The following is a 14,240-nucleotide window of genomic DNA, read 5'->3' as shown; positions in this document are numbered from 1 at the left end:
GAGAGAGAGAGGAAGAGAGAAGGAGAGACAGAGAGAGAGACAGACAGACAGACAGACACACACACACAGAAGCAGACATCAGGTGTGGAGAGACAGCCCTGAGAGGCAGTGTGTGAGGTGGCAGATCCTGTGGGACACCAGAGCTGGGTAAGTCCCTGGCTGGGCTGGGAGGGACTTGCCTGGATGCTCATTCCTAGTGTCTCAGGACTTGTCTTGGGTAGTTGACAAAGATACTTTGGGGGTTCATGAGAGAAAACAGGGACAGGTAGCCCAGGGCACCCTGAAGGAGGCAGGGAGTAGAATCCCTGCGCATAGAGGGGGTCACATTCCTAGCCAGAGTTCAGTGGGCAGGAATAAAGGAGCCCCTATTCTTAAGGCCTGACTGCAGACAGCTGCCCCCTCCCCACAGCTGCCAGGGCCGCCCACCTCTCTTGGCACTGCTCTTGGTATGTGATCCCTGGCCATGACCTCCCCAGTCCCCCAGTCCCCAAACAACAGTTTCTTTCTCCCGCAGCATTCTCTGACCTCCAAGCCCTGACCCCAACTCTGTCCTCAGCCCCCGTCAGTGGAGAGACACAGTCCCTTTTTCTTTCTCCCAGAGCTCTCGATGGAGCAGGACCGACCCCGGAGCAGCCTGAGCCTGGCCAGCAGCGCTTCCACTGCATCTTCTCTGAGCAGCCCGAGCACCAAGGTTCTTAGCGTTCGCAGGGGGATAGGGAGGAGGGAGCAAAGGGTGACCCTGACCCATTTCCTAGCTGTGGTTCTGTGCCACCACGGGGCTCCAGTTGTCAAGGACAAGGTTCCTTAGTGACTGGGTCTGCCAGACTGGCCCCTAGTTGAGCATCAGCTGCAGTTGGAACTTGGAGACATTCCCAGCTCTGTCCCCACCCTCTCAGTCTTCCACAAACCTAGACTGAAAGGAGGTGGCTGCTCCTGACTGGCTTAGGGGACTTCCTCTCCAGTCTACAACAGGGGAACCCACCCACTAACAACCAGGCATGGTGGTTCACAACTGTAATTCAGTATAGGGGAGATGAAGGCAGAGATATAGATTGGCCTAGGTGAGACACTGCCTCATGCGAAAAAAAATCCCAAACCAGAGCCAGGTGTAGTGGCACATGCCTTTAATTCCAGCACTGGGGAGCAAAGGCAGGTGGATCTTGGTGAGTTTGAGGCCAGCCTGGTTTACGTAGTGAGTTCTAGAACAGCCATAGCTACATAGTGAGACTCTTTCTTGAAAAACAACAACAAAACAAAACAAAACACGAAAGAAGAAGCCAGGTATGGTGGTACACACTTCAAATTTCAACATTCAAGAAGTAGAGGCAGGAGGATCAGAAATTCAAGGTCATCCTTGGTTACCTAGTGATTTGAGGATAGCCTGGGCTACATAAATATCACCTAGGACAAAGTTCACCTTACTCCCTTAAATTCAGAACCCAGAGATTTGATTCCAGTCTTGGTCATCCGACTCCCAAGGAGGAGTCCAAGGCAGCTTGGACATAGGGGTCTGTGCAGTCTGTGTGTCGACAGGTGCCCCTCTGAGAGAAAGGAAGGGTGAGAAGCCCCATCTCCACCTTGAACTCGCTTGCTGAGGAAGTCTCTGCCCAGCATCAAATGACGACCTTCTCTCCTTTCACTTCCCAGGACTTCTGTGGGGAACTCCCAGCCCATATGCCCTGTGGGGATTGCAGAGGTTTTGTTGTTGTTGTTGTTTTGTTTTTTGTTTTTTGGCATTTCTGGCTGTGGCAGGCAAGAGTGTGTTCTTGCCAGGGGCATCTCTACAGGGTCTCATGGAGCCCAGACTGCTTGGCTTCCTAGGTAGTCAAAAAATGACCTGAACTTGTTACTGTTACTGTTGTTGAGAGACAGGGTTTCTCTGCGTAGCCCTAGCTGTCCTGGAGCTCGCTCTGTAGACCAGGCTGGTCTCAAACTCAGAAATCTGCCTGCCTTTGCCTCCTGAGTCCTAGGTTTAAAGGAATGGCCACCACCCACCCACCTTGAACTTCTGATTCTGCTCCTGTCTCCAGCGGGATGGAATTGCAAGTGTGAACAACTCTAGGACTTGAACTTGTGCTTCATGTACAATGAGGAAGCACCGTGTAAACAGAGCTAACTCAATCCCTTGTCATTGGTTTTGTTTGCTTGTTTTGAGACTTGGTCTCAAACAGCATAGACTGTCCTGGAACTCCCTTGAATCCTGATCCTCCGTCATCCACATCCCAAGGGCTGGTTCCGTAGGCAGTGCTACTGTCCTCAGCCTCCTGGCCTGACCTCTAAGAGAGAGAGGTCACTGCACAGCCAGTCCCAGGAGAGAAAGGCAGGGTTTTTCTGTGTAACACTCTTGGATGTCCTGGAACTCTCTCTGTAGACAAGGTTGGCCTCAAACTCACAGAGATCCTCCTGCCTCTGTATCCCGAGTGCTGGGATTAAAGGTGTGCGCCACCATGGGCTGGCTATTCACTTCTCTTCTCACAACTAGAAGCCTACCCGTGCGGTACACAGGGTCCATGCCTTTGGGAAAAGGAACAATGCGCTTCGGCGAGACCCCAACCTGCCTGTGCACATACGTGGCTGGCTGCACAAGCAGGTAAGGATGGTGGGAAAGCTGTGTCCCTGGGTGCTGAGACTTGCTGTTGAGTTTCCTTCCTTATTCCCGACATGATGGATATGACATGCCTCTGCCGCCTGACCCTCAACCTCTTACTCTTTCCTCCGAACCTTAGCCATTCCTTCTCTGTCTGTGTTTGGACTATTTTCTGTTCCTGGCCCCAGGACACAGGTTATGTGCACGTGAGAGGAACAGGTATCTGAGCATCTAAGATCAAGGTGGAGCGCAGAGCATGGTGGCACATGCGTTTGATCCCAGAACTCCTGAGGCAGAGGCACACAGATCTCTGTGGGCAAGCCTGGTCTACATTCCAGGGCAGCCAGGACAACATAGAGAGAAAAAGTGACCAAGCTTAGAACCAAATGTGCTATCACTCAGTCAGGCACCCAGCTTTCACTTATCCATCGTACCAACACATACCTATTGGCCACCCCAGTCCCTTTAGGGTCTCCTTCTCCCCCTCCCTTCTTCCCTCTTTCCCTCCCTCCCTACTTCCCTCCCTTCCTTCCTCCCTCACTCTCTTTGCCTGCCTCTCTCTGGGTCTCTGCCCCCATCTCTCTTTCCTCAGGTCTCTCTGGACCTTTGTCCCTCTGTCTCTGTCTTTCCCTACACCTAGTATCTGTCCCTCTGTCCCCCGGGCCACTTTCTCCGTCTACTTTCTCTTCTCTGCTCTCTGCTGAGGCCCTTTCTTATCTCTCTCCCTAGGACAGCTCAGGCCTCCGGCTGTGGAAACGCCGTTGGTTCGTCCTCTCAGGACATTGCCTCTTCTACTACAAGGGTCAGTGTCCCGGCTGGCCCTTTCCCACCAGTTCCTCTCCCAGGCTTCCAGTTGCCCTGACACCTTCCTGACCTCTGACCCCAACTGCCCTCTGCAGACAGCAGAGAGGAGAGTGTCCTGGGCAGTGTACTCTTACCCAGCTACAGCGTCAGGCCAGATGGGCCAGGAGCCCCACGGGGCCGGCGATTCACCTTCACAGTGAGTATGTTGGTGGGTTCTCGTTAGGTGGTAGGTGGGAACTTGAGGTGACCACGCCTTGGGGTTTCCACGCTCGGAAAAGTCTTACCGCACTTCCTCTGAGTTCTGGTTCCAAACCTCTGTCCCTCGCAGGCAGAGCACCCGGGCATGAGGACCTATGTCCTTGCAGCTGACACACTGGAGGACCTAAGAGGCTGGCTGCGAGCTCTGGGGAGGGCCTCTCGTGCAGAAGGGGAGGACTGGTGAGTGAACACCAGGCAAGCTCCTCCCTTTGTAGGGCAGCCATTTAAATATGCAATTCGTAGCTGTCACAGAATTGGACCCTACCATCAAAGACTCCTCCCCCCAAGGAACTTTCTGCAATAGCAAAAAGGTTTTCTCTTTTAAGATCTGCCCACCTTCTTGTCCACTGACTTCTAACTGACCCTCTAGTCAAGGTATTCTGGAGCCTGTCCTGAACTGGCTTTCGTAGACCAGGCTGGTCTCAAACTCACAGAGATCCACCTGCCTCTGCCTCCACCACCGCTGGCCCATGTCACATTTTTAAAAAGACTTGTTTCTTTTTATTTCATGTATATGAGTGTTTACTAGCATGAACCACATATGTGCATGGTACCCTCAGCGGCCAGAAGAGGGTGTCAGATTCCCTGGAACTGGAATTACAGTTGTGAATTGTCTCGAGGGTGCTAAATTGAGGCCAGGTCTTCTGGAAGAGCAAAAAGTGCTCTTAACCTGAGTTGTCTCTCCAGCTACAAGGCCAGGCCACATTTTAAAATGTAAAAAGCCTGGCAGTGGTGGCACATGCCTTTAATCCCAGCACTTGAGAGGCAGCAGTAGGTGGGTCTCATAGAGTCTGAGGCCAGCCTGGTCTACAAAGTGAGTTCCAAGGCAGCCAGGTTGGTTACACAGAGAAACCCTGTCTTGACAAACAAAACAAAACAAAACAAAAGCTTGTAAAATTTACTTATTACTTTTTATGTAGACCAGGTTGTTCTGAAAACTCTCTATGTAGACCAGGTTTGCCTGTGCCCCGGGATTAAAAGCAGGCCTGTACAACCACACGGGTTTTGTTTTTGAACAAGGTCGAATAGTCCAGACTAGCTGTGTAGTTGATCACCTTGAACTTCTGATCACACCACGGCCACCTTGCTAGTGCTGGGATTCCAGATTCCTCACTCTGCGCTGTGGGGACTTATCCTCGGGGATTCTTGTATACCACTAGGCAGGCACTACTGACTGAGCCACACCCCAGCCTTGTGTGAGTTTTTGTTTGGTTGTATGTCTGTGTGGGTGCTAGTGGAGGCTAGAGGTGTTGGGTCCCTCTGGAACTAGTTACAGGTAATCACGAAGAGCTGAACTAGGGTCTCTGAAGGAGGAGAAAACACTCTTAACTGCTAGGCTACCTCTCCAGCTCCTGCTATTTACTGGGAGGTGAAGCCAGGATTTCATACTTTAAGCAAGCTGGCTAGCATCGAGTGACCTCTCCAGCCCTAAAAGTGTATGTGTCTGTGTGGAGGCTACAGCAGGACAGTATTTTTCTTTAAGATGTATTTATTTATTATAGCTATAGTATTCTGTCTGAATGTTTGTGTGCATGCCAGAAGAGGGCACCAGATCTCATTGCAGATGGTTGTGAGCCACCATGTGGTGGCTGGGAATTGAACTCAGGACTTCTGGAAGAGCAGCTAGTGCTCTTAACCTCTGAGCCATCTCTCCAGCCAGGTATACTTTTCTGGTACTGTCTATCTTATTGCCTTGGAAACAGGGTCTCACTGAACTGGAAGCTTGCCTTAGTTAGGCTGGGTGGCCCATAAGCTCTCAGGGTCTAACCGTCTCAGCCCCTCAGTTACCGTGGGTATTGGCATGCAGAGCCATGTCTAGCTGTTTGTTGTTTGTTTAGTTTTGGATTTTGAGACCAGGTCTCACTGTATAAGTCTGGTTGGCCTGGAACCACCTGCCTCTTCCTCCTCCCCAGGGCTGATTTATTATTATTATTTTTTCCGAGCAATGGTTCCATTTATACCCACCCATGATGGCCAAATGTTTAAAAAAAAAAAAAAGAACAACTCAGGTCAGAACAATATCATCTCAACCCCTATTTCCCCCCTTAAATGTCGACTGTCTCAGGGACTTTCCCAGCTTGCCCAGTTCCTAGCCTCAGGACCCTGGGTCCTGTGCCAGTAGACCCAGTGACCTTTTAGGAGCAAGAGTGATGTCCTTTTCTGTGCCCATTTGCTAGTGGACTACCTAGGTCACCTGCACGTCCCCAGCCGGGAGAAGGCCCCGGGGGTCCCGGGGGGCCTCCAGAGGGGAGCAGAAGGGAAGAGGGGCGCATCTCGGAATCACCAGAGGTAGCAAGGCTCTCCAGAGGTCGTGGCAGCGATGGAACGTACATGTCTAGCCCCACAGCTGGCACCGGGAGTAGGAGGACCAGGAGCCCAGAGTAAGTAGGAACACTTTGGGGACTTAGGGCGGAGCCCTGTTGTTATCAGGGCGTGGCATAAGGGAAGTGGGAGTTAAAGAAGTAGTTGGAACCCTGTCTCGAAAAATCAAAAAAAAAAAAAAAAAAAAAGAAGTAGTTGGACCAGTAAGGGATTGTTGGTGGTCTAAGGAGGGAGCGAGCCGGTTGGAGGCATCGCTTAAGGGAAAGATAAGGCCTGGAGGGATCTTGGTGGTGGCTTGACCATTCGCAAAGTGGACGCAAATGTTCCCAAAGGGAACTCACCCACAATCTGTCCAGCAGAGAGGGGCAGTGCAACCTGGGAAGCCAGACATCCTTGTTGGGTACTGAGGTGGATGGAAGCAGATGCTCAGACTACCTCAGTTCCCTGATTCTTTCCTCTCCATAGGCTGTTCTCATCCCTCTCCCGCCCGCCTTCCCCTCTGAGCCTTCCCCGTCCTCGTTCTGCTCCCGCACGGCGACCCGCTCTCTCAGCAGGAGAGATACCGTTTCCTGCCCGACCTCACACTCCTTTGAGTCGCATCGATGTCCGACCTCCTCTGGATTGGGGACCCCAAAGACAGACCCTTTCTCGACCACCCACTCCACGGCGCGGACCCTCCTCCGAAGCTGGCGGAGGGCGGCCACCCAGGAGTCCCCAGCCCTGGAGACAAGAGCCTAGAACACAGGTGCCCGGACAGAGCGGACTACATTTCCCATAAGGCTTCAGAGCTCTCTTTCCAGGCCAGTGATCGAATCACTCTGGCATTATGGGGATTATAGTTCAAAATGCAACTGATTTTCCCAGCCCTCCAAATCAAAGGCAAATGGGTTTCATGCCCCATCAGGCCTCAGGATTATTTTTGTGACGTTGCTCCTATGTATTGTGGGTATTGTAGTTAATAATACTCTACATCAGATGGAGGCATAGTTTGTTTTCCAGTTATTGTTTCAAGATAGTGCCGGCTACTTGATAATTTCTCTAAGAGTCACGGATTTATACCCTAGAATATCTTCAGCTAACTTCCTACAGCCTCTAACGGTTTTGCCAGGCTTGGCCATTGAGTAATAACTTGTGTGTGGGGCCACTAGAGTTGAGGGTGTGTGTGTGTGTGTGTGCTCTGAACCCACAGCCTGGCCATTCTAGGCAAGCACTCTACCACTGATCTACTCCCCAGTCCTCTTTTTAACTTATTTTGAGACATGGTTTCCCTAAGTTGCCCAGGCTGGCCTTGAACTCACTCTGTAACTTAGGCCTCCAGAGTACCTGAGATGATGGCCTATGACACTAGGCCTAATTTTTTTATTGATATTTATTGATCTCTACATTTTTCTCTGCTCCCCTCCCCGCCTCCCCCCTACCCCTTTCAGTTCTCCTTCTCCCCCAAGGTCCCATGCTCCCAATTTACTCAGGAGATCTTGTCTTTTTCTACTTTCTACTTCCCATATAGATTAGATCTATGTAAGTCTCTCTTAGTGTCCGCATTGTTGTCTAAGTTCTCTGGGATTGTGGTTTGTAGGCTAGCTTTCTTTGCTTTATGTTTAAAAACCACCTATGAGTGAGTACATGTGATAATTGTCTTTCTGTGTCTGGGTTACCTCTCTCAAAATAATGTTTTCTAGCTCCATGCATTTTCCTGCAAAATTTAAAATATCATTATTTTTTTCTGCTGTGTAGTACTCCATTGTGTAAATGTATCACATTTTCCTTATCTGTTCTTCAGTCGAGGGGCATTTAGGTTGTTTCCAGGTTCTAGCAATGACAAACAAAGCTGCTATGAACATAGTTGAGCACATGCCCTTGTGGCACGATTGAGCATCCTTTGGATATATACCTAAAAGTGGTATTACTGGGTCTTGAGGAAGGTTGTTTCCTAATTTTCTGAGAAATCGCCACACTGACATCCAAAGGGGTTGTACCAGCTTGCATTCCCACCAGCAATGCAGAAGTGTTCCCTTTTCCCCACAACCTCTCCAGCATAAGTTGTCATCAGTGTTTTTGATCTTGGCCATTCTTACAGGTGTAAGATTGAATCTCAGAGTTGTTTTGATTTGCATTTCTCTGATGACTAAGGATGTTGAACATTTCCTTAAGTGTTTTTCAGCCATTTTAGAGTCCTCTGTTGAGAGTTCTCTGTTTAAGTCTGTACTCCTTTTTTTTTTTATTGGATTATGTGATTTTGGTGTCCAATTTCTTTTTTTTTTTTTTAATTTTTGAGACAGGGTTTCTCCGCAGCTTTTTGGTTCCTGTCCTGGAACTAGCTCTTGTAGACCAGGCTGGCCTCGAACTCACAGAGATCCACCTGCCTCTGCCTCCCGAGTGCTGGGATTAAAGGCGTGCGCCACCACCGCCAGGCTTTGGTGTCCAATTTCTTGTGTTCTTTGTATATTTTGGAGATCAGTCCTCTGTCTGATGTGGGGTTAGTGAAGATCTTTTCCATTCTGTAGGCTGTCGTTTTGTCTTGTTGACCATGTTCTCTGCTTTACAGAAACGTCTCAGTTTCAGGAGGTCTCATTTATTGATTGTTTCTCTCAGTGTCTAGGCTGCTGGAGTTATGTTTAGGAAGTGGTCTCCTGTGTCGATACGTTCAAGTGTACTTCCCACTTTCTCTTCTATAAGGTTCAGTGTGGCTGGCTTTATGTTGAGGTCTTTAATCCATTTGGACTTGAGTTTTGTGCATGGTGATAGATATGGGTCTATTTTCATTTTTCTACATGTTGATATCCAGTTATGCCAGCACCACTTGTTAAATATGCTTTCTTTTTTCCATTTGATATTTTTTTGCTTCTTTATCAAATATCAGGTGTTCAAAGATGTGTGGATTGATATCCGGGTCTTCTATTCGGTTCCATTGGTCCTCCTGTCTGTTCTTTTGCCAGTACCAGGCTGTTTTCAGTACTGTAGCTCTGTAGTAGAGTTTGAAGTCAGGGATTGTGATGCCTCCAGAAGTTCTTTTATTGCCCAGGACTGTTTTGGCTATCATGGGTTGTTTGCTTTCCCAAATGAAGTTGAGTACAGTTCTTTTGAGGTCTTTGAAGAATTTTGCTGGGATTTTGCTGGGTGCCTCTAGGCCTAATAAGACCTTTCTTTTTCTTTCTTTTTTTTAAATATTTATTTATTATTTATTATGTATACAATAGTCTATCTCTGTGTATGCCAAAGGCCAGAAGAGGGCACCAGACCTTATTACAGATGGTTGTGAGCCACCATGTGGTTCACTCAGGACCTTTGGAAGAGCAGATAATGCTCTTAACCACTGAGCCATCTCTCCAGCCCCCTAATAAGACCTTTCTAAGCATTTTTATTTCAGTCTACCCAGGCCTCCTCTGGTTCTTCCACCTATCTGCAGCTGCCTCCGCGACCCCCTGGGACCCGGGCCTCCATGATTTTGCTGGTAAGTTTCCTGCAACACTAGGAATCCACTAGAGTCCTCTCTTGCTTGACCACCCCACTCCTCAGGGTGATTGTTTCTTGGCCAAGGAGCCTTGAAAGGAGAATCCAGGTTCCCTGTGTAAGTTCTCTTATTTCCCTGTGGCTGATGAAACAAGGCACTGAATGAAAATATGAGGACTTGGCCACTCCTGGGTATGGTTGAGGAGGTTTATTTTATACAGGAGGGAGAGAACAGCCAGAGGCATCTGGAAGAGTGTGACTAAACAGGGCCATGGGAGGAGAGAAAGGGGCGGGGAAATAGAGCAAAGAGAGGAGCAGAGGACCCAGAGACCAAGAAACTGTGTACTCAAATGGCTGAGGTTATGTAGGAATCAGAGAAGCTGGGAGGAAGGGGAGGGGAGGGGAGGGGAGGGAAGGGGAGGGGAGGGAAGAAGCTCCAGGACTGGAGAGGTGAGAGGGGTGGCCAGTGTCCTCTTTGATATAAATAGGCACCTTGGTTGGCCTTTTGTCTCTGGTTTCTTTGAGACTTAACAAGAATCACTTGGGGTTCTTTCCACAGTGTTCTTGCTGTGGTTTTCTTTTCTTTTTTGTTTGTTTTTTCAAGAGAGGATTTTTATGTGTGCCCTGGCTGTCCTGGAACACACTCTATAGACCAGGCTGGCCTCGAACTCACAGAGATCCACCTGCCTCTGCCTCCCGAGTGCTGGGATTAAAGGCGTGTGCCTTGCTGTGGTTTTCAAATCACTGGGGAAGACCAAAGATTAAGACTTAATTCAAATTTGAATTTGGCCTTAAAGCCAAGAAGTATGCAGTGCCAATGGGTTAAAGGAAGGACCTAATAAAACGGACATCAAAACCCTTTGACCCTCGAATTTTCTCCTTAGCCAGGTCCTCCCCCAGCGGACTCAACTTTTCACCAGAGTTTGGAGACAGATGTAAGTTCTCTCAGATCCAATCCCTGTCAAACTCTCCGAGTTGAAAAGAAAAGGTTTAGCCAGTGGTTCTCAACCTGTGGGTTGTGACTGCTATGATTTTTTAAAAATATTGCAAGATCCCGGGGGGGGGGGGGGGGGGGGGGGGGGGCGGCAGTAGATAGGCAGCAGGCTCTGGGAGCATGGGAGTGGGCGTGGCTTGTCTCTTAAAGTGACGGCAATCATAACAGCGACCCCTTTGGGTTATATATCAGACATTTACATTACAATTCATAACAGTAGCAAAACTGCAGTTATGAAGTAGCAACAAAGTAATTTTATGTTTTGGGGGGTCACCACAGCATGTGGAAGTGTATTAAAGGGCCACAGCTTTAGGAAGGTTGAGAACCACTGCTCTAGATGGAGCTGGGAGGGGAAAAGTCAGCTGAGGTCCATAAACATTTCCTTCTCCACTTCCCCCAGACCTTGTTGACCAAGCTGTGTGGGCAGGACCGGCTCCTGAGGAGGATTCAGGAGGATCTAGACAAGAGGCAGGAGGAGAAGGTGCAGAAGGGGAGGGTCTTAGCCCTCCCGTCCTTGAGTGCTTCCCTGGTATGGGAGTCTAGCTGCCTTGTCTTCTTGGGTTGGAAGTGGCTTCAGAAGTCTGACCTCTGTTTTCTGTGCAGGAGCAGCTAGAGGCAGCCTTAGAGCTGACCCGGCAGCAACTGGGCCAAGCTACCAGGGAGGCTGCAGCTTCTGGGAAGGCCTGGGGTCGCCAGCGCCTTCTGCAGGACCGGCTGGTGAACGTGAGAGCTACTCTGTGTCACCTGGCTCAGGTGAGAAGGACTCTCAGGATGCATTGGAGGCTGTACGGGCTTGGAGGTCATTCCTGAGCCATCAGTCAACCCAGGAACAATTTTAAATCTATAACCTCTTTTTGTTTTGTTTTTTTGTTTTTTCAAGACAGGATTTCTCTGTAGCTTTGGAGCCTGCCCTGGAACTAGCTCTTGTAGCCCAGGCTGACCTCAAACTCACAGAGATCCTCCTGCCTCTGCCTCCCGAGTGCTGGGATTAAAGGCATGTGCCACCACCGCCCAGCTTAAATATATAACCTCTTAAACATGTGTTCTTATTATGTGTGTGCACCAGTGTCTCCCATGGCATCCCTGTGAGCGTCAGAGGACAGCTTGAAGTTGTCTTTACCAACTGAGCCATCTTCCTGGCCTTCTAGCCCCTGAGACCCATAACCTTGATTATTACAAAAGGTATGGGGCACGCAGCCAAGCAGCGACAAAACTGAACTTAGTCACTTGAGATGGTGATGATGATGATGAGGATGATGATGGTGGTGGTGGCTTCATTGAGATAGGGTTTCTTCAGCCCTGGCTGTCCTGGAGCTCACTATGTAGACCAAACTGGCTTCAAACTCCCAGAGATTCACCTGTCTCTGCCTCTGAGTGCTGGGATTAAAGGTGCGTGCCACCACACCTGGCCAAGAGAATGATTTTTACAATGTATTTACTATTTTCTATTATACATTCGTTATGTGCATACGAACATGTATGTGCACACATGTGAACACATATGTTGGGTGTTGTGTGACTCAGTCGAAGGAAGAAGGTCACTGCAGAGGTAATTCAGGCTCTGTGGCCGCAGGAAGAACAGTTTCTATGAACTGAACCCCGAAAATCCCTGCAGGAGCGTAGTTACTTATTATTACACAAAAGTCGTTTTTTGGGCAAAACAAATTCCTCTTACCAAAGATCTAATCTCTGTGTTTCATGAAGGAAAACATCGCACGCCTGCCACTTTAGTCCTGGTTGTGTGCACACAGCACACAATAATGCCAGATGCTCCAGGTGTGCCAGGACCCTCTGTGTCCAGGGTCATGCAGAGGCCGTAGCGCCCCTTCAGACAAACAGCCCTGCAGATAACAGAACACAACCACTCTTTTCTACAGCGACTTCTTCAAGCTCGAAATGCCTCCAACAAGCAGTTGTTTTGTTCTGCTATTTTATTGTTTCCCTAGATACAGTGACTCTGCTTGATTCTTCCTCCTACACACACACATACATGTGAACCAGGCCCTCAATCCTAAAACGATCTGATTAGATTTTACCTTATTTTTTTAAATAGTCTCACAGTCGCCGGGCGGTGGTGGCACACGCCTTAATCCCAGCACTTGGGAGGCAGAGGCAGGAGGAGTTCTCTGTGAGTTCGAGGCCAGTCTGGTCTACAAAGGGAGTTCCAGGACAGGCTCCAAAGCTACAGAGAAACCCTGTCTCGAAAAACCAAAAAAAAAAAAAACCAAAAAAAAAAAAAAGTCTCACAGTGTATTCCCGGTTGGCCTGAATGCCCAGAGTTCTGCTCCTTCTGCCTTCCTGCTGCTGTAATTAAAGGTGTGTGCCACCATGCCCTGCACAGTGAAACAAAGGACAGCCCTATTACTACTGTAGTTGTTATGTATTCTGTGTGTTGGCTTGATGAGAGGTCTCAGCAGGGGAGAGCACCAGTCCCCGGCCTCAGCACATGATTCTCGGAACCCACGTGTTCGATAAAGAGAGCCAACCATAAGCCGTCCTTTCCGCTCACTTCCAACCATGCATGAGCATTTGCACACACGAAATAAATGATTCAAGTGAATTGTTTGTACGTGTGCCAGAGTGCTGGTGCTGGCCAGAGAGCATCTTCCAGGAGCTGGCTCTCCCCTGCGCTGTGCAGTTTCTGGGATGGACTGGGCCTTCAGGGTGGCTGCCAAACGCCTTCTCCTGTTGGCCTCCTCACTCGCTCTCCTTAGGTGGCTTTGAATGGACTCTCCCTCAATGTTACAATGATTTTAAAAATGTTATTTGAACACTTGGGTCATTTCTCTAGAGAAGAAAAGTAGTATGGGGGAATGTAAAAAAAAAAAAGAAAGAAAAGAAAACTAGTATTTGAAGAGGCAGAGGCAGGGGATGCCTGTGAGTTTGAGGTCAGCCTGCCTGGTGGACATAGTGAATTCCAGGACAGCTGGAGTTACGTAGAGAGACTGTCTCAAAAAAAAAAATGAATAGGAGAGCTTGCTCGATGATTTAAGAGCACTTTTGCTGTCCTAGAGAACCTGGGTTCAATTCCCAACACCCACATGTTGGCTCATAGCCATCTGTAACTCCAGTTCCGGGGAATCCGACACCCTCTCTGGCTTCGGTGTATAGGATACACACACAAACATACAGGGAAAACACTCATGCCTGTAAATACATCTAAAAGAAGGCATCGTATCTACTTCATATGACCCTTGTGAGGATCATGTTAAAAGACAGATGTGAATAGATACTTCCGATTTTATCTGTAGGCTGCTAGGCTGCATGGCTTAGGATCAGTCCATGTTCACGGGGATCACTGAAGCATGTGCCTGGGTTCCCAGTAGTTCAGGCAAAGTCATGGAGTTGAAGTCCTTCTGGAATGAGACTACCTAGAGGAAGCCTCCCCCTCAGCTGGGGCAGGAGACTACCCAGAGGAAGCATCCCTCCTCCACTGGGGCAGGAGACTACCCAGAGGAAGCCTCCCCCTCAGCTGGGGCAGGAGACTACCCAGAGGAAGCATCCCTCCTCCACTGGGGCAGGAGACTACCCAGAGGAAGCATCCCTCCTCCACTGGGGCAGGAGACTACCCAGAAGAAGCCTCCCTCCTCCACTGGGGCAGGATCTGGTGGTTTGAGGGACTAACCTTGTATCTCTCCCTTTTTTTGGGACTCTAGGAACGAGAGCAGGTTTGGGACACCTACAGTGGCCTGGAGCAGGACCTGGGCACCTTAAGGGAGACCCTCGAATACCTTCTGCACCTCGGGTCTCCCCAGGTACACCCCCACCCTTTCCTCCCTGCCCACAGCACCTGAGCCACAGGTTCTCAGTACTTCAAGTACCACC

General features: G+C 49.3%; 1 protein-coding gene across 2 annotated transcripts in view; it reads left to right on the top strand.

The window, feature by feature from the left end:
- The window catches only part of Plekha4 (pleckstrin homology domain containing A4), a 28,534-nt gene continuing 14,294 nt past the window's right edge, over window positions 1-14,240 (top strand). For both annotated transcript variants that reach the window (XM_041654918.1, XM_041654926.1), the window contains exons 1-13: window positions 1-147; window positions 600-691; window positions 2,483-2,590; window positions 3,317-3,389; window positions 3,487-3,587; window positions 3,720-3,829; window positions 5,827-6,030; window positions 6,437-6,716; window positions 9,339-9,422; window positions 10,306-10,356; window positions 10,816-10,896; window positions 11,019-11,168; window positions 14,072-14,170. In XM_041654918.1, the coding sequence (XP_041510852.1) occupies window positions 608-691; window positions 2,483-2,590; window positions 3,317-3,389; window positions 3,487-3,587; window positions 3,720-3,829; window positions 5,827-6,030; window positions 6,437-6,716; window positions 9,339-9,422; window positions 10,306-10,356; window positions 10,816-10,896; window positions 11,019-11,168; window positions 14,072-14,170 (1,425 nt within the window). In that variant the 5' untranslated portion in view covers window positions 1-147; window positions 600-607. The remainder of the gene's footprint in view (window positions 148-599; window positions 692-2,482; window positions 2,591-3,316; window positions 3,390-3,486; window positions 3,588-3,719; window positions 3,830-5,826; window positions 6,031-6,436; window positions 6,717-9,338; window positions 9,423-10,305; window positions 10,357-10,815; window positions 10,897-11,018; window positions 11,169-14,071; window positions 14,171-14,240) is intronic.

Source organism: Microtus oregoni, unplaced genomic scaffold, assembly GCF_018167655.1.
Source record: "Microtus oregoni isolate MIOR12 unplaced genomic scaffold, Mior012 000000F_ref0000247, whole genome shotgun sequence".
Taxonomy (NCBI): Eukaryota; Metazoa; Chordata; class Mammalia; order Rodentia; family Cricetidae; genus Microtus; species Microtus oregoni.
This window is presented reverse-complemented; position numbering and strand designations above follow the sequence as displayed.